Source organism: Gymnodraco acuticeps, unplaced genomic scaffold, assembly GCF_902827175.1.
Source record: "Gymnodraco acuticeps unplaced genomic scaffold, fGymAcu1.1, whole genome shotgun sequence".
Classification (NCBI taxonomy): Eukaryota; Metazoa; Chordata; class Actinopteri; order Perciformes; family Bathydraconidae; genus Gymnodraco; species Gymnodraco acuticeps.
The window spans coordinates 47,930-67,813 of NW_022990722.1; the positions used below are offsets into that span (position 1 = coordinate 47,930).

General features: G+C 40.0%; 2 protein-coding genes across 4 annotated transcripts; one reads left to right on the top strand and one right to left on the bottom strand.

The window, feature by feature from the left end:
• Positions 1–523: 523 nt before the first annotated feature.
• On the top strand, positions 524–13,140 carry si:ch211-15d5.11 (nuclear receptor coactivator 7). Of its 2 annotated transcripts, none has more exons than XM_034231721.1 (16): positions 524–675; positions 1,310–1,568; positions 2,845–3,041; positions 3,285–3,364; positions 4,577–4,708; positions 5,158–5,331; positions 6,420–6,551; positions 6,641–6,825; positions 6,916–7,286; positions 8,642–8,792; positions 9,753–9,939; positions 10,143–10,259; positions 11,154–11,306; positions 11,415–11,510; positions 11,692–11,765; positions 11,871–13,140. In XM_034231721.1, exons 2-16 carry the CDS (start codon positions 1,468–1,470, stop codon positions 12,004–12,006), a joined length of 2,286 nt encoding a protein of 761 aa, XP_034087612.1. In that variant the 5' UTR covers positions 524–675; positions 1,310–1,467; the 3' UTR covers positions 12,007–13,140. The 2 variants fall into 2 exon arrangements, with proteins under 2 accessions (XP_034087612.1, XP_034087613.1); XM_034231722.1 differs by having other exon boundaries at positions 5,161–5,331.
• On the bottom strand, positions 12,935–19,586 carry selenon (selenoprotein N). 2 transcript variants are annotated; one of them, XM_034231725.1, is made up of 13 exons: positions 19,131–19,586; positions 18,250–18,367; positions 18,022–18,152; positions 17,488–17,700; positions 17,279–17,403; positions 16,688–16,825; positions 16,534–16,615; positions 15,808–15,996; positions 15,606–15,711; positions 14,892–15,004; positions 14,697–14,798; positions 14,245–14,403; positions 12,935–14,211 (listed from the first exon to the last, which is right to left on the bottom strand). In XM_034231725.1, the coding sequence occupies exons 1-13, from the start codon at positions 19,317–19,319 to the stop codon at positions 14,170–14,172; spliced, it is 1,707 nt and encodes a 568-aa protein (XP_034087616.1). In that variant the 5' UTR covers positions 19,320–19,586; the 3' UTR covers positions 12,935–14,169. The 2 variants fall into 2 exon arrangements, with proteins under 2 accessions (XP_034087616.1, XP_034087617.1); XM_034231726.1 differs by having other exon boundaries at positions 12,935–14,403; positions 19,131–19,585.
• Between the last annotated feature and the right edge of the window lie 298 nt (positions 19,587–19,884).

Consider the following 19,884-nt stretch of genomic DNA (forward strand, 5'->3'; position numbering starts at 1 on the left):
TGTAAGCTTCCTTGTACAAGAGCGCCCTCTTGAGGTGGAGGCAAGCAGTGCAGAGTACAGAGTACTACCTCAGACATCATGATAAACTTAATCAGTGAATCAATATTCTCTGATTCCAGCATAATCATTAATGAACATAATTGGTATGCAGCTTTAATATATAAGGGGACAATGTACAAGTGTGATCCTCTTGCTATGTTTTTTTATGCTAATCCTCAGCGACAATTAGCCTGTAAAATGCTTCAGAAAATATGGAAACTCTAAAGAAATGTTGGGTTCTGCATGCAGATGAATAACTTTAAATCACCATGTGCTATATAAAATATACAATTGTTTGCAGATAAAATGGGACAAGACAAACATTTAAACAATTACACAGAAAAAACGAGACAGACAATATCAGTTCTTCTTGATCCCTAAGGAGATCTGTATCTGTTTGAAAACACAAGATGAATCAGTCCCTTTACTTTCGCATTCGCTGCTCTCAGCTAATACATCCCTGCTCTCAGCCGGCGGGAGGATTACTGTCTTGACAATCGTCGCGACGGCCTGTAAGCAGTGGGCGAGGCTTGAATAATTAACTAGTCACTGTTGTCTGCAGTGATATCATAACACTGCAATGAGGGCGCGCGCTCACATGACCGCCACCCGTCCCCATCCCTGGGATAGACACAGGTCAGTAAATATACTTTTCACATGATGCTGCCATCTCTTTTGAGCTGCTGCTGTTCTCTACCATAGCAGCAGTCTCGGTCATCCTGTAATGTCGACTCCAATGCTTACTTCCTCCACAGTGGTTATTTCACGCCTAGCATTTACAGGAAGCACATTGTGATCATTGTTTTTGATCGATGACATGGCCATAGGGATCATATTAGGATGCCTTAAATAGGCTAATCTCATTGTAATGCCGACTGAGTCCCCGAATTAAGTTTTGCAGGAATGTACTAAGATGCATTCCTATGTGTTGATATTATCATTGCGTTACTCATGCCTGAATGCAGCTTTGCAGAGTAAATACTAAAATGCAGAACCTGCATCATATTGATGTTTGATCATATAATACATTACATGATTATAGAATGATTAAGATATTGTGGGAGTGCAAACTGTACCCCATCTGATTCTGATCTGACACATTGGAGCATGAAACAGACACATTGGTTGTTTACATACACACTTATATGTATGTATATTGATTCATTTGCATCCTGACTTCATTACTCCGCAAATATCTAGCTCTCTTCCTTATGGTGTCATGTTGGTGCATGTAGAAGTTTAACCGTTGCTTCTCTCTCCCTCTGCCTAGATGTTTGTAAAATCAGCCCAGATCATATGACGTCCTGTCTTGTGTAGGTGTAACTGGGGCAAATGGTAGGCAAGGGGAATAAAAGGAGGAGGAAGGATGACAGCTGATCCGCTCATCCCTCTGCTACCACTGCCAGCCTCATACTAAAGAAGAAGAAAATGGCTCAGTCTGTAAGGAGGCCTGAGACTCTGGGAACCATGGACCGCGAGCCCCAGAGGGACAAGACCAGGACCAGCTACTTTGGCAACGTCAAGACCAGGTCAGGCCTGTAAACATGTGGATTACTGGAAGGAGAAGAAAAAAAGGGAAAACACTTGAGTAGACATGTGACGTGTTTGGCTGGATTGTGCTTCTTAGATTCAAGCACATTACAATTCTGATCTTCATTATTTGAATAAGAGGGAGAATATGTCCAGATTAACACTAAGCATGTGTCATGTCAGACTACAATGCAAACAGGAATGCTTTGTTAGCAAAGAATCCACATTCCCATAAACTGGTTTCATCCACTGTCACTGAAGGAATCCACGCTCAATCAAAAACCATCATGTGGGTGAGAGCTACGACAGCAACAAGCCATCATGCAGACAACTCCCACTCCCCTTATAAATAACTCTGATCAGACTGTGAACGCTGCCCTATACAGTTATTCACACTACACATACTCTAACTGACTAATCCTTGTAGCCCTGCTGTCAAAGGGAAAATACAACTTGAAATGGAGTTAATTTTTAAGAATAAGCATTCATTCCTAATGAGCAGTTTATGCACGGAAGTAATCTCTCCAATAGTTTATCTAAGCATTTGAATGAAGACTGTGAGATGTGTTTGATATGGATTATGTTGCCTATCAAAATGTGTGCATTTTGATGTTTTTTCTCTGTTTTGATACTAAATGTTTTGGGTTTTCACTGTTTGTTAGACAAAACAAGCAATTGCTATTGTGTTAAAAAAGTTTTCACCAATAAAAAGAATGTTTTATTTTATAGACCAACCAATAATTGATGAATTGATGTAATACTCAACCAGTTCATCACTAAAATAATGTATAATAAACATCCCCTTGTGATTTTGAACCTGTAGCAAAGACTGCGGAGATGATGTAATTAATGAAGAAATCTTATTTCTCCTTTATAGATAGTGAATAAATGCGTAAATCATACCATATTACTGCCATGGGATTAAAAAGAAATCATATGGGGATTTTAATGGAATGAAATAAATGTTATGGTTCACAACTGTGCTAGAAATACATTAGTTGGTCACTAATTCAGTTCGATTTCACTACAAAATATCACCTGATGACCTCATTAACTGAGAGTGCATAAGTAAATGAGTAGAGTTTATATTTTCGTCACAAATAAATCAAGACTCACTTATGGGACTTTTAAAATATATACTGTCAAACAGAACACTCTTAGTAATGACAAGTCCTCATTGTTTTTTAGTATACATTCCAGCTGTGTGTGTGTGTAAATGCGTAACCTACCTAAATATAGCTTGATTTTATCAGTTTTTCCTCTGCTTTCTTTCAGGCTGGGTTCCAAGCTTCCTCCTGGCGTCTCTCAGCCTCCACAGTTCGCTAAGCGTCCCTGGGAGAATCAGCCTCAGGCCCGTGTGATGCAGGAGCCTGCGGCCAGCAGCCAGCGTCCGCTCCAGCCCACTGTGGGCCGGCCTCTCAACCACACCCCCCACATCAGAAACCCCAAACTGCGGCAGTACTACCTGCAAGGTGCAGAGTTTGATATGCTAGACAGGGAGCAGGCAGTTTGCATTAAGTAGATGCAAACTGTGTAGTGGGATTTACATTTTAGAATTCTCATGCTGAGTTCGTTGGCATGTTTTTGCATAGTTATTTTCATACAGAGTAGAAAGGCAGACATGTGAGTTATGGTGTAATAAACCTGTAAAGAAATGGTGTTGATAAGCATCATTTTGTAATGGAGCATGACAGAATTGTATTTTTCTCTCGCAGGGACTGCATGGGACCTTAACAATACTGCAGTGAAGCAAGAGCATATGAGCGGACCATCAGGTGACAGCACAAGCAGCAGGGTGAGTCACTTGTTTTTTACTTTTTAAACTTAATTTTAGAAACTGAGCTTTTCGGAACAAGTAAGAGAAGAAGTTGGGAAGTGAGAGAAAGATATAGGATTTATTGCTGCATCTTTTCTCTGATTAGGTATGTTAGAGCCAGCATTTTGCAGTCGGTAATTGGTTTCATAGTCATAAAAGAGTTGGATAAAGAGCGTCCAAGGTTCATATGTGAGTGTGGGAGCTGTCAGAGCTGTTCACGGACGCCATGGGGAAACAAGGTCTTTTTCAGAGCCTCTACAACAAATACAGCCAGAGGAATGTATCTTCGGATTTTTATTCAAAGGTATTTGTACGCTAGTTGTTTTTATTTTGCTGCTGACATTTTAAATATGAAAACAAGTGTTGATTTTCTTCTGTGTAAGTCTCTGTATTATCATGAATCTGGAAAGGGGGCGTCAGTACTTATTACTAAGTTATCCAGTCTGATTTGCTATGATAATGTCATGATGGTCTTTTTCTTTTCCTTTCTTTTGAAGCTTATTTTCTAGGTTTTGTTGAGATGATTTTATTGAGGTTCTTATATTTTGTGTTTAGTGCATGTTGAAATTGAGAGCAGAGCTTTTTGCTGCACATCCTGCTTTTTTAAAACTATTGAACACTCGTGTTTGTTTGTGGTCGAGGAATACATTTTTTGTAAAGGATCATTAGTACATGGAGTAACACTCACACACACAGTTTATGCCTAGAAAAGCACACACAGAGCTCCAGACACATACTGTACGCACAGCCACATAAAGACGATGTTTCTGTGGTCACATAATCTGTCATGCGAGAGTGATCTAATTTAGGTCAATGGATCCATCTGTCAGTGGATGATAGTTGTGGATCTGATGCTTCACTCCTACTGTTTAAACTCTTCAACTCTTCCACTTTTAGATATTGATTCATAAGTTCCCGTCCAAACCTTGGATGGGAGTTGATTTAGAGTGAATACACTGAGTATGATCAGCACAATAAATAGCAGTGGGTCCATAATTATATTAAAGTAGAAGTTAGAAGAGATCTTCAATGTAATGTGCTTCTGCACACCTGAAAGATGTATTACTGAGGCTACTTATTGCATGAAGATGGACGCAAAACCATCTTATGTAAGAATAAACAACTTAATTAGATTGGATGTTTGATCAGATTTTAACCCCTACTGAACACTTTATTGCTTTTGTGTTTCAGGGTCTCCCTGGGGACACGGTGTTCAGCATCTCGTCACAGTTCAACTGTAAAAAATCCTCCTCAGCAGAAGAGGGAAAAATGGACAAATCTTCAAATGTACCCTCTTCCTCTGCTACGCTCATCACTAGAGAGGTAAGAGTAAACTGTTGGCCCCTGAAGGTGTCATTTCCATCCCTCTCAATGCATAATATGAACACTTGATGAGTGTGTTGCTTGCTTCCCCATTTTTTTTTTAATGATGTTGACAATATTTGCAAAACACAATATTTCCCTTGTCTGCCTGATGACTTTAGCTGCAAGTTTGGCTTTAGACAAGAAGTGTGTTGCTCTATCTTTAACCCTTCTCAGGCTTAAATACCTCCCCACCAATACTAACCTTTAAGCAAACGGAAAATGCCAATAAAATGCCTTCAGCGCTTCACCCACAACCCTTGAGTCATGTGTGACATGGAGCTTAGATGCGACTACAAACAGACAAATATGGAAATACAGGCCTGTAGAAAGAGGAAGTAGTCACTGGGTTAGCAGGTTGTATCCATTTCAATGACAGAGCTATTCTTATCATGGCGTCCATTCTGAAGCAGCTTGTCGTACCGGCGGGAAAAAACACTTCCACCGGTCAAGGATCCTCTCAACCAGAACTGGACTCTGATCCTAAACTGAAGCGGGAGGAAGAGGCTGATCTGGTCTCTTTGGAAACACTCGCTGCTCTACCCCAGCCCCCCTCCCCAGAGGCTGAATATGACAAACTACTGGTAGGAAAAAAACTTCCTTTACTGCATGTTTTGGAATATTTTTATAATATTTAATTACACATATTTTACTGTAGGTTAAAATCTGTGTTGGAAAAGCACTAGTACATTTAACTCAAGTACTGTACATTTAAGCTAATAATGATAAGATGGACGGTTCTTTTAAATAACTGAATGACTATGGTTTAATTTAAACCTCATCCTTTGGTCCACAAGCTTTCTTTCCTTTTTTGTTACTGTTTTTGTTACTGTAACATGTGTGTTATACATTTGTTCCATGCCACAATCAAATAAACAACAGAAAGCTGGTTCAGAAGGTGTGTGCATTAAGTCGCTGAACTCATGCATGACTCACTTCAACTACATTTCAGAGGAATATATTGTAGTTTTGACTCTGCTGAATTTACTTAACAGCTGCAGTTGCTATTTATTTGTATTTAATAAAAAGAGAGTCATCAATAGCAGTGAAAACAGATTCACATTTGTAGTTAACAGATTGTATGACATTAATGGGATCATTATGTATTCTTTTCCAGTTATCATTCAGTCAGTAGCGATGACAAAGAAAAAATGAGCCGAGGAGACTTTATTATGGATAAAATAAAAAGAACATGTTACCATGGAAACAAGTAACAAAACAAAACACAGTCATGAAAACAATGCAGCGCTGAGCGAAGACTGAATTTGATTCAGAAAATTACAGCAGCGAGCAAGCTTGAAACTCTAAAACTTGAAAATGGTATGTTTAGCAATACAATTACAGAATTACAATAAAGTTGAGTTAAGCTTTAGTTTTCTATATTCTTTTAAATTAATTTATAATATGCTGCTTCACAATTTCCCAGGTTAATTTATTTAAATTTAAATTGCCGACCAACAGTCTACAACTTATATTCAGCCTATTACAATAAAAAGCAAAAAATAATTGTGAATATCTACATTTGTTAATGCTTGATCCGGTAAATATTCACAATTTCATCTTAAACATTTCTGAAATGCTTACTTAATTTCTAAATTGTTGCAGATTAATCATTCTGCCTCCATGAATTACATTTTGTTGTCGATGCTGATAACATGTGTGATGCTGACAGGATGTGGAGGCGGTGCCGATGCCTGACGGACAGCTCTGCTTATTGGCTCTGCCTCCAGAGTGTTGCCAGGCGGAGGGACCGGAGACCATGAGGTACCTCAAACTGTTCTGCCGCCACATCACAGACCGTAAGGTGGGTGTGAACAACACTTCACTCTGATCTCTGTTCTCTACACCTGTAGACATCTGTGGGCTAACATCAGCACCTTCTCTCTCTGTCAGGGTGTGGTGTCAGGTATCCTGCTGGTGACAGCTAATAAAATCTTCTTTGACCCGTGTAAGACACACGCTCTGGTGAAGGAACACGGCTGTGAGGAATACCTTCTGTCCTGCTCTGTTGACAATCTGGCATCTGTCTCCTTTTTCTCGGACATCTCTCATGTTCACTTCAGTACGTCCCAGCAGAGGTCAGCAATGATTCAGTCGTCCTACACCCACTGACTCACATTACATAAAAAAGTCAATCAAAGCATTTTTTATTTGTATTTTTTCAATAGGAGAAAAGGAAAGAAAATGTTCCAGAAATTGAAAACCACTAAAGTCCCAGCAGGCGGCTTCCCAAACCCAAAGGGGGAGTCTCTGGTGTCTTTGGCTCCATCAGATTTGTCCAGTCTGGCTCTGAGCCTGACCAAAGAGGTTTCTGGGGAGGAGGAGGCGGAGAGCAGAGACATGAAGAAGGTGGAGGGGGAGCTTGATAGCAGCCCTCCAGAGTTGCTGTGTGAGTCGTCTGATGGAGGTCTGGGAGTGTCCGTCCTGAGCAGTACTGCCACCTTCTGCTGCGGAGCTCCAGAGGCAGCCAGTAAAGTGAGGACGGGGCTGCTGCTGAACAATGAAACGGGCAAGACCTCTGTGAAGAGTCAGACTGCAGGTGGGACGTCAATCATTATCTGTCTAAAACAGGGGTGTCCAAACTTTTTTCACCGAGGGCCACATACAGAAAAATATACGAAGGACTGGGACACTCACTAGAGGTGAGGTATATTGCCTCATAAGTTAAGTTATAAGTCAGCAAAATCAATCAAATGTAGGTAAATTATGCTTAATACTTGAATAACCTTTAAGAAAAACAACAGCCTACATCACAGCTCTCAAAAGGGGTTTTAAATTACATGTTACTTGTTAGATGCTTTTATCCAAAGTGACTTACATACTCAATACTGTGGGAAATCCCCACAGGAGGAATTTGGGGTGAAGTGTCTTGCCCAGGAACACAACGACATGCTGACTGCAGTGGGGTTTGAACCTGTGCTCCCCTGATCCGAGCACCAACGCCCTATCCACTGCGCCACGTGCCTTTATTTATTTTGTTAGCAGTTCATTCCTTAAAACAGAAGCCTCAGATTGCTAATTGTTAGGGAATAATTTGCTTAGGTATTCAACCTTCGACACAGTTCATCATTTTCTCCTCTCACTGTCTCTTTTCCCATGGCATAGGTCTACGGCCTTGGGTATTGCTGCTATCTCTTTTAAGGAGGAGCAGCTTGGGCGCATTGTTGTTGCCAGTCTATGACAGAGCACAAGCCGCCATGAGGTAGTTTACTGCTCAGGGACGTAGGTTCCCTGGCGCACATTCTTTTATATGGACGAGAGCTCTAGTTAGATTCAGGGTCCATAGTTTAGTCTCACTGATGAAGAATGTTGATTATTACACTCAGAACTAGTTAAAACATCGAGCTGCAGAAAGAGTTCTTCAGAATTGGTTTGGCAACCGCTGTGTCAACTCGTGAGAGTCGTGACACACCCCCTGTCTTGTCAATTCTCCAGCCGTAACTCCAAATAAACCATCAGTGTTTGCCATCAAAGCTCCAGCTCTCCTCGTGTCTCTCTGAGTCCTGACTCTCCATTGCTACAGAAGTTTCCCCCACACTTATCATAAGAGAAAATAGGAAGGGTTTATTTCAAGCGTGTTTTGAAAATAAGTTATTACTTAGATTTGTTAGAAAATGTTTTCAACTTTAATTGACTGAATTTGTTTGAAGATTAACACATGAACACTGTGTAATATCTGTTTTCATCTATATTTAATAAGTACAATACAAGACGAGCACAAGTTTCATTTTTGGGCCATAGTCCATTATACTTTTTTAATTTGCTGAGGGCCGATTCAGAACGCGGGCTGCATTTGGCCCCCGGGCCGTTGTTTGGATACTCCTGGTCTAAAACATGTTTTTAGTTTTTTTCTCGTTTTCATTTTCTGCACCGTTGTTCTCTGTTTACTTCCAGTGCCTCAGCGGTCCTCAGCAGGGAGTCCTGGGAGCCTGATGTTCGTGCGGATGCGGGTTCAGCCGTCTGCAGGAAAGAAGAACGGCGCCGGAGGCCTTCAGCTGGGCTCGACTAAAAAAAGGGATGCTTGGCTTGCACTTTCACAAGAGAGGTACAGTAACTAACGGCAGGGAAATGTGGATGAACAGATTAAAAGGGGAACTCTATCGATTAAGAATTACAGTTGAGAGACACAGTAGAACTCACAGTACTTTACTTGACTATTCTTTATATATTCAAACTTAATACTTGATTATTTCATATTTATATTTTTTATGATACTGAATATTAGTACAACATACTATTCCACAAATGTTTTGATGGATTCAGTCAGACTTTTAAGATGAGATATTCTTTAGCAATCCCAAATTGGGAAAGTTTTCATTGTAGCAGCATGCAAAACAAGTATTGCACATTATTAGAATTAAAACAGAATAGGAACTAAATAATTGTACAAAACGTCTCAAAATAGAAGATAAAATAGTTTTAAAAGAGCGAAAATATAAAAGTTGACTGTGAAGAAATAATATTAAACTATCTGACAACACAATATAAAAGTGGGATATTATTTACATTTAGTGTGCAATGACATATTAAATTAGATAAAAATGTAGAATGTACTGTGAGAAGTTTTTATATTGGGAAATATTCCTCAATGTCATCAATTTACTAAAAAGTATGCATTTCGATAAATGAAACGCCCCACCAGTATTAAGCTATTAAAATAAGCTCCACCTTGACCAGCTACAACATTAAATGACTGCATTTATGTTGGTTCATCAATAATATTGGTAAATGTTATTGTCAATAATACTATACTTTACTAAATGCAGGACTTCTGTAATGGAGCATTTTTATTATCTTGTATTGCTATATACAGTACTGTATTTACTTAAGCTGATGAGTACAACACAATCACAACTCTACCTCAGTGGAAAGTCAATTACTCATCTGTGAATACATTCATAAAAGTACATGTAAAGCTCCTCCTCTCTTGTGTCCATGTTGATGCAGCTGTCAGGTTTGTTTGTCTTTAAACATGTCTGAGTGACGACTTTGTTTCCCCCTGCAGCTCCGACGAGCTGCGCGCATACCTGACTCACTCTCGACCAGACCTGTGCATACTGGAGGGAGGGGAGGAAGAGGCGGACCGCGACGAAGAGGAGTTTGTACTCATTGAGGACAGAGAGGAAGAAGAGGAGGAAGGGGACGAGGAAGATGTGTTCCAGAGGCACCGCAGCTCAGGGGACGACTGGGAGGTAATCAGACTCATTTCAGTCTCACAGGAGAGATCTTTTACTTAACTGGTGTAAATTATGGAAATGGACAGGTGTGTTTGTTTGTGGAAACACTTGCCTCACGGTGGGTCACTCCAGGCTCAAAGGAAGAAAAAATGCCTCTTGATGTTCTAGGACAAAATGGCTTCTTCTTTTTTCTAATGTATTTATGTTTTTTTGTGTAGATGGTGTTGATGGAGGAGAGCGGGGAAAAGCCAACCCTGGTCATGGACAAGGAGCCCGACGGACTCAATGATATTGTAGCGAGCAGCAACATTTTAGAAGCTTCACATGTCAAAGAGGTGGGCGACACACACATAGTATACTCACACTCTTCACACAGTTTGTTTCTATTTAACTACTAGCTTTTTCAATAAAGTCATTTTCTAAATCATGTTGCCCCATCAAAACCTGTGGAGTAAAAAATGTAACATTTATTTATTTTCGAAATATTTTTCACATTCAAAAGGGTTGATTACAATTGAACTTTGAGACTTCAGTTATGTGTAAATTGGTTGCTAGGAAACGTCTGTAGTGCAATCTAAATAAATCAACTATGTAAACAGGAAGTCCCTGTAATTTAATCTGGCTGTAACCATTAAGGGGGCCATATAAAAAAATATAAATGTATATATATTTTATTTTGAGGTTTCAGGAATGAATGCAGTTTAAGAAATGAAAGTAAATGCCAAATCCGTCTGAGGTGATAGTATATTGTGTTGTTTTATGATTTCCAAATTAAATATTTCCAATTTCTTTAGTATTCTAGGCATATTTAAATCAAATAATAATCTGTGGGGTTTTTTCTACACTGTTTTTATTGTAGATAAAGAGTGAAGCCTGTCCCTATGACATGACCCTTCACTTAATACATAGATCAGCAAGCTTGTTTTTTTAAGTTAGTTCAGTCAGCCATTCAGTTAACACTTAGCTACAGCTGGGAGTTAGGAGTTGTGAATATATAACAAATCATATCTGTGTGAGAGCTAGTTGGTGTGGTGCATCTTGTTTAACGTTCACAGAGATCTATAGATAAGTCTTCTTTTAGTAAATACTTGCCCCCTACAACAAAGTTAAATTCAGAACTGATTGCTGCAAAGATTTAGACGTCAGTATCTGGCCCTGTTCATGTTAAAACTCCTTCCTCCCCCTCCTTTGTTGATTAAAAACCTTCTCCCTCTTTGAATGTCTCTCAGCTGTGTCAGGAGCTCCCCCCGAGGACAGTGGGCTACAGCTGGCACCTGACTTACAGTACGTCCCGTCATGGCGCCAGCCTCAAGTCCCTCTACAGGAAACTCAGCAAACTGGACTCCCCTGTGCTGATTGTCATCAAGGATGCTCTCGATGAGGTAACACACACTATACATAACCTCTTGTATTAATTAAGGATTTTGTAATGTCCTTCAATGTTAGTAATTGTGTGTGTGTTGCTGTCTTTGGGGACTTTTCTTCATCAGATATTCGGGGCCTTCCTCTCTCACCCTCTGAGGCCGAGTGAGACGTTCTACGGCACAGGAGAAACTTTCCTTTTCATGTTGCATCCTCGCTTCAAGGTGAGCCCCCTAACAACCAATGTTTATGTCTTTAGTTCAGCCAATTTGTAAAATATCAGCTAAATATAGCAAATTATGCATTTCTGTGTAAGGTCAAAATGCTAAAAAGGGTGTTCTTTTCTGACTTTATGCTTGAGAAGTGGCACTAAAACAGTTTTGTGGTGATTGACTCTGCCTGCAGTGTTTTAGATGGACTGGAGAGAACTCCTTCTTTATTAAAGGAGACTTGGACTCCTTTGCTATTGGGGGAGGCAGGTAATGTGTTCACTCTCTTTTATCTGGAATCTATTAACAAAAACTCTATAGACATTTGAGTAATGTATTATCTTTGACTACTGTCTATCTATCTATTTCCTGCAGTGGTCACTTTGGTCTGTGGGTGGATGAGAATCTGTACCTGGGTCGCAGCAGCCCCTGCTACACTTTCAACAACTGCTGCCTCGCAGAAACCGACGACTTCCGAGTGATGGAGCTGGAGGTGTGGACGTTCAGCTGAAGAGGCCATTTCTCTTAGATTTGCCACATCTCCGCTGATCAGCATTCATCACTGAGCAAATAACCAATACAGCCGCTCATCCATTTCATGGTAGCATCCATGTAAAGAAATCTACCACAAACTGCTGGATTTATCCCTGTGAATAAGGGCTGTGGATTTTAGCGAACTTAATGAACTGAACAAATCTTGAGCAGTGCGATGGAGTGGGGGTTTCGTGGTGGACTCATTCCTGAGGGTTTGGCAGCAAAGCTGTGAACTGTAGAGCTGAACTGGATTCTCAGAGTCCTTGTTTTTGAATGGAATAGGTTACAAGTCTCAGAGACTGCACTCTGCTCTTAATGTGAATCACTTACTTTATGATATACCATAATTTGATCTTGTGAACATAATGGCTCAGCTGTATTTGAAGCTAAAGCATGTCCCTGCTTCCATATAACTGTGTTTAGTTAATGCTGGAAGTTTTCCAAACACACTTAGATTAGATTTCCTTATAAAAGACCAAACTGCACCGACAGATCATAAATCTCACAAATAAAGGCTCCCGTCATCAGACAATAATCCTTTTTATGGGTTTTTATCAATTAGAAATTGATAAATAATCAATAATATTGGAAATAATCTTCAGCAAACACTTTGCGCTCCACTTCGAGAAAAGCTTCTTGATTCTTGATTGATTCAATGGAGGACTATACACTGTGCTTTCTGTGTGTGACAGAAAAAGCTTTGAATTAATGCAATTTTGTCTAAATTCAACTGGTTACGTAAAATGCTCCCTGAATCTACTTTTCTTACATTGTACGGTATTGTAGATTAGTTAATAACATAACAGCACAATTGAACATTTAAACTCTATAAACATTTGTATGGTGTATTGTTGAACTGTGCAGTTCATGGTACTGCAGATGTTGCCAATAAGCACAAAAATCAGTTTGTAGCAAAAATGTTTTTATTATGTCAGGCTTTGAAAAATGGCCCCGGTAGTGATTTCCCCTTAAAGACTCCAATCATTCAGATGTTTCACATGGAGGGGAGCTTGTATGACCTTGAGTGCAATACTTTCACAAAGTCACATTCCAGGTTAATGTTACCACATTTATCAAATTTCACTGCAACTATATAAACTAGTGTTCTTGATCCCTGTGTTCTTTAATTGTATAGTAAAATAAGACGGACCTGAAGAGGAAAACATTTTTTTGTATGACTGAAAAATATAAGAATTATACGTATTGTAAAAACAGACTTAAGTCTTTCAACAGCCATTAGCCTAATGGTAGGTCCCAATAGTCATGTTGTTACTCTTAAACATCAATGATTTCCTCTTGTCACGCTTAAGACAAGAGCAAATACATTGCTTTTACTAGATCGTGAAAGAGGAAAACAACATAACAAGGTATCACGTGTCTGTCATTTAAACAATCAAACATAAGTCCTTTTGGTTCCATTGAGTTACATAAATATGAACTTCAACAGCTGTACATAATAAAAAAATCAATCTTCTTTAGTGTGGTCACACATTCCACAAGAACAGAAAATTGGCAAAATATTCTAAATTTGGTTTCAAACAAAAAAACAACTAAATGAACAATTGTATATACCACAGCCCAATGTTTCCTGCTGCTTCAGTCCCCTGAGTCAGAGAGGGTGTTCCCTGCAGCCGCCTCAGCAAAAACATCAGGCGCCGCCCGGCCCACAGAGGGCTTTCAGACAACATCTTCACAAACTGCTGAGACACAACTGAAGGCAACACAGGCCCCGTCTCTGGGTTCGCTCAGCAGCAGGAAATCACACTCAGTCGATTCATATTGCACCTGCGACACAGGGATATGAAAGCAGGGTGTTTCGTTGAGCTACGATGGGCCTCTGTCTATATTTATCAACTTAAATCAGCAGCTACAAGTAAAGAGCAGATGTAAATGTGTTTACATGTCTGTTACTGTATCTCATTAGAATGCAAATATACTATACTGAGAGTAACATAAGGCTTGAGAATATGTCCCTGTACTGTTTGTCACAATGTCAATATTGTGTTTAAAACTAACTAAAAAGGAGATGACTAAATAAATAGCAACAAAAAGGACAGAGGATGAAAACGTTTATCAGCTGCCACATGGATGAGAAAGCTTCTCTACATAATTGTTGGAGGCTTTTCCTTATCTCGCATCATTACCCAGAGGAATTATGATTATTTCCTCCTTTTTTGAGTTTCTCAGTCTCTATCGCACACTCTAATTACTGTGCCAGGTACTGCTTGGCTTTCTCCAACCCCTCCTTCAGGAAGCTGAGATAAGTGGCTGTGGAGGGGTCCTCGAACGCAGCAGAGAAGCTGAACATTGCTTCTTCCTCCTCTGGTTTCATAGCCGTCTGGTCCAGGAAGAAGTTGGCGTTGATGTGGTGGACCTAAAGTCATACAGGAAGAAGATAGCTTTAGGTTAGCTTTTCCATGCAAATGTTGATATAAAACATAGACAGAGAATACATTAACTTTTTTTTTATTAAAGATTAAGAACATCAATAAATATCACACTTCATAAAAGTGGGACTACAAATACACAAAAAAAACTAAGCAAGTAAATGTTCTGACTTAAAACCGATATCAAAGGAAGTTTTTCTACACGTGTTTGTTTAAAACTGAGTCCTCGATGTTTCATAAATTGAAGGCTGATAAAAAGAGAAAGGAGAAAAATATTTACAATCGTTCCATTGGGCAGTGCCACCATCATCTCCACGGGGAAGTTGTAATTCTCCAGGTGTAATTTGGCCTTTTCACTCAGCACAGGGTTCTGCTCATCAGCCTGTTTATCAGAAGAAGATTGTTAAAAGGTAACAGAGTATGAAACATTTCAAAAAAATCACTGTTTGGATTTCTTGAGGTTGCACTGCCCCACCTGCATGTTCTCCAGCTCTCTGACCAGAGACCAGCTGCTTATGAAGCTCTGGTTGAGCAGGGCCATGACGGGCGAACTTTCCAGGACGGTCTCCCGGAGAGTTCGCCCCGAACCTGCAGAGGTGAGAAGGAGAGATGGGAGAGTTGTTGAAAAAGTAAAGCCTTTACATCTCAAGTGAACTCAAAATGTATTTGACACAAGCAAAATTGAAGAAGAGTTCCAAAATGCAGCAAAGTAAGTCAGAAATGTTCATTATACAGCAACCTTTACCAAAACATTAGCTACCATTAGCCACCACAGGCTACTTGGTGTCTTCAACTAACCAAGAGGAATTGTTTATGAATTCTTAAAAAGGGATAATATGTTAAGACTACTTTTAAAAGTTATAAAGTATGGTATTTATGCTACATATTGACACAAGAAGAAGAAGAACTTATTTGAATACTATTTTTCACTCATAATAAATGTTTATAGAATTTATTTGAAATGCTGCTAAGTAAAAAGGAGATTTTTATACTGACAAAAGACAATATTAAGTATCTATTTCTCACCAGGCTACAATGCTGTGGAAATTCCTGAATGGGCAAATGCATCTCTTATATTTACCAGTTTGTATGTCATTGTTTAGATGTAGTCCATATTTAGGCCTTTGATTTAAACACTAAGTCAAATCTCAATCAGCATGCTGTGTATTCAACACATTCATGATCTCACCTCAGCAGGATTGATCGTCCAATGCTCCCCAAAGCAGAATGGAGTGCACCAGTTTATTCTCTGCTGCCGCTCGCTCAAAGGCTTCTGAGAAGGGCAGGTAGGACACCTGGGAGGAAGAACAATGGTGACAATGTAAAAGCTGTGAACCCACAACAACATTTAAGACAACAGTGGTTGAAATAAAAGATTGGTAGATGGTTACCTTCTTGAAGGGGTAGAGGGTGACCTCCAGCCGTCGAGTGGCTTCCTCCTCACTGATCTCCGAGGTCCAGTGGATGTCCTCAAAGATGAACTGGATCGGCTCGCTGTTGCCATCTTGGCTGTCGATGATGTTACCCTCCTCATCCATGATGATGGATGGAGTGGACGGGCCCGTGGCCTGCAGCTCTAACTGTGGACACGTTCACAACTTTTTATACAAGGCAGTTCCAGATTTTTTTTTAAACATGATATACTTAAATCTGTGTCATTTTCTGAGGATTTATTTTTATTTTGGGAGACACTAGTGAAATAGTGACTAGGGAAATGTTATTGGTTTTAGGCAGAAGTCCATACAGAAAGCTAACAAATGGCTCAATAAGGTTTTTTTAAATAATTAATGCCTGAAAAGCTTTAGTATATTTTAAATACATAAAGCAATTATTGAATTTAAAAAGGGAATAGGGCCAATGCTCTCTAAAAGGTTTAATAACCGACAAAAAAAGGAAATTAAATTAATTCTAGGAGCACCCAAACATTAGGACACTCAAAAACAGTGACAGGACACATTTAAAAAGACAACAATCCTGACAACCAATATGGAGATGTAATGAATGAACTTAATTGTATGACTCAATGATAGAGAACTAAATCAGGAAGAGCTGGAAAACCACACTAGTACAGAAATAGAGACATCTTATGAAGGGTCAATGCATGCGTGCAGCTCTACCTGCGGCAGGTATCCGATGTCCACCTCCATGTTGCTGCTCTCACTGGCCCCGTACAGCCACTCCATGTCCACATTCAGAGACCTGACACACGTGAAAACACTGAGTGGGGACTGCATGCACAAAGGTGACTGAAAGTGTGTTTAAAGGATTTACCTGTCATTGGGGACGTAGAGATGAAAGTGGCGGACATGAGATGCATCTTTAGAGAGCACAATGTTTCCAATGAACTTCCCCGGGGTGAACCAGAAGGGAAAGTCTGGAACATCATTCAGCTGGAATTCTGCATGAATCCTGAAGAGGTTAACAGAACAAGGAGTTGATTACGTACCGCAAGATGTGTTCTGTCAAGAAGTTACTGGAAAATGTATTGTAGCCTTTTGTTTATATAATGTTAAAAGTAGTATGGATCTGGCAGTTTCTTTCATTAAAAAAGTTGCTTTCCAAGAGCTGACTGAAATCTCACAATTGTGTTTCCACTCCAACGACATATATATTTTTCAAAACAGGTAGTAAAGAACTGGAAACTGCATTAACACGTGTTAATAACTCTCTATGGACAACAAAGTAAAACAGTCTCAGGCTCCGCATGATGATGAAACCAATGGCTGCCTGCCAGGGAGGATATTATAATGTATAGTACGTTCTGAATATTATGCAGCACTAATATAAAGTATACATAATGCTGTAGTTAATGGGCTGAGCACTGCTATGGTATTTTATGTCGCTTCCCTAATGGCTCCTTACCTGAACACAATGTCGTAATAAAAGTCGTTGCTGGCACGAATGCAGGCGACTGCGCCCTGGGGGGCAAAGCGGGATTTGATGAAGGGACGCGGGTGGAACATACTCAACAAGGAGTGGATGAGAACCTGCAGCAGGATAGGAACATATCAGTATACAGTCTATTTATCACATGCCTTTAAACATGAAATATGAATGAGTTTTAAGGATACCTCTTTGCCCTTTGGTGAGGGAGGGTGGTAGCGATTGTTGGGCAGGTATCCAGTGAAGATGTTGAGTTCGCTGGGAATCACCCACCATGTGTCTCCCACTTCATCTTTGTTCTTTGGGGGCAAGAAGGCCCTGAACTGGCTGGCAGAGAAAGAGGAGGCGGGGACTGCTGGGCCCTTCCATGAGCGCAGCCCACTCAGAGAGCTGTGAGACACCTGAGAGAGCAGGAGGTTTTTGGTTATGATTCCATTCTTGGTTGCTTTCACATTTTGATAGAACTGCATGGACAAAGTGGTGAAAAAATGTATTGCAAAGTTTATAAATAATAATTCATTAATTTCAATAATCTCCAGTATCTCTCTCTGATGTTTATTTTCTAAAAAAATTAAGTTTGTTCAAACTTTCATAAAAACTACAGTTATTGTGTGACTATCCTTAAAACCTGTTGATGTAGGCTCAACTGTTATTACTATGCAGTAGTCAAGATAAAGAGAACATTAAAACAATAAACTTCCTCTTGTTAGGTCTCGTCTTACCCCGAGGAAACCATCCTTGCTTTTTGTCATGGAGTCCATCAGCAGAGGCTGCATTTGGGCCTCCAACGTCAAAGTCTCTCCATTGGGGTCATGGGCCACATCCTCCTCAAAATCCACCGGGGGTGTAATTCCTGTGAGGAAGTTGTAGATATGAGAGTCAATGTGAGGTGAGGCGGAGGTTTTTGTTACTGAGAAAAGGCAAGATATTCAATAAAAGGGACACTGTACCTGTGAGTTTCTCTGCAATGGGTTTAAACTCCTCCGGGCTGAGATAAAGGTCATGGTCAGTATCTAAAGAGGAGAAGAGAAAAAGCCCCTCTGCACCCAGGGTTCGAATACTCTCCTCCTATTGGAGGGGCACATACAGTTACAGTCTGACCCTTATTGTCAATTCACATGCTTCAGGGATTTTAAATAAAGCATCAAAACTAGGACAGTGAGCCGCCTCATCAAACAAAACACAAATATTTGGGAAGATTAAAAAAAGCACTGTTTTAGCTGCATGTTCATACTTTAGGGAGCACTTTTACTTTTAAATATATTAATGTCTCTATAGTAATGGGTCCCTATAGCATTCACTCAGCCTTAGCAGTCCTGTCTGGATAGAGGTCAGCCCAGAGGCCACAGATTCCTTGCATGTGTTTCCCAGACAGATGCTGCTTGTACGATGCAGGGAGAGGGGGAGGGAAGTATAAGAACAAATTGGAGTCCCTGAGTAGCCAAACAAGAGGCAATATAACACATGAGGTTGAGTTTTACCAGCTGTGACACAGATTCACCTCCCCTTAAAAAAAACACCATGAGGTGGAAAAACTGCAGATGTGGTGTTTGGTGGCGACTGATGTCTGACAATGAATTACTCTGAAGACTGATCAAAGCTTTTTGTAACAGTTAACTACTATTTAAAAATGGACAGTAACCTTACAGTAATAATAAGTCCGAGAAGGTCAATGCAAACTTTCTATTAATACATAACATATAGTTAATTGGCATTTTTTTAGCATTATATGGATACATATTTGATTTTATTATAAGTTATTTTCTAAAGTGAATAAAACGGGTAAATTATGAGGCGTTTGTAACATTAGTATTACAGATGTGGATCTCACATGACGTTTGTGGAGATGGGCATCTTGGTAATACTTGATCCCGAAGGCGAGAAGAGGGACAGCACCGATTAGAAGCAGAGTCCAGATACCCCGGCAGATCCAGGACCCAGTAGCGGGACTCTGGTTCCCTTTCTGCGGCGACATTTTGCGCTCATCATCGGGGATTGTCTGATCCACGTCTGCGGCCATCCTCGACAACAACCACAGCTATTTAAACAAGGACATGGCCGTCGGATAAGGTCAACAAAAAAGTACCCATTAGTATAAACTTATCTTTCTTAAAGTGTTTGGAGCCTAGCGACGGTTTTGTTATCCTGTAGCCGGAGACCACTCGTCTTTTCCGGCCGTTACAATCCCACAACAGCTGTGGATGGAGCGTTAGCTAGCAGCACAAATTTCTTATTTCCCACATCTGAACCACAGCCATATGGATGTGGTTTGAAATGCGTCAAGGGAACACATGACAGCCACGAGGAAACCGGATGTTTGGCCTGTCTGGGTTCAAAATAAAAGCATTCGTAGCTAGCTAGTCGTGTGTACTCAGCAGTTATCTTACCCGGTATCAATATCAACCAGTAGTTGCTTGTTAATTGAAATGTATATTGTGATTTATCTTGTTTTTTTTGTCTGTGAAGATTAATACATCGTTTTCTTCCTGCTTTTAATGCCGTAATCTTCTTTGTCGTGACATTGGAAATAATACAACTGATTAAGTTGGTTTCGGCCTGGGCATGATCCTAAACGTTACACAGAC

Bases quoted from the DNA above. Each gene is read 5' to 3' on its own strand.
- si:ch211-15d5.11 (XM_034231721.1), top strand. From the start codon at position 1,468: ATGGCTCAGTCTGTAAGGAGGCCTGAGACTCTGGGAACCATGGACCGC. The intron at 3,042-3,284 runs GTGCAGAGTTTG...TTTCTCTCGCAG, and splicing joins GCGGCAGTACTACCTGCAAG to GGACTGCATGGGACCTTAAC. The intron at 5,332-6,419 runs GTAGGAAAAAAA...TGATGCTGACAG, and splicing joins CTGAATATGACAAACTACTG to GATGTGGAGGCGGTGCCGAT.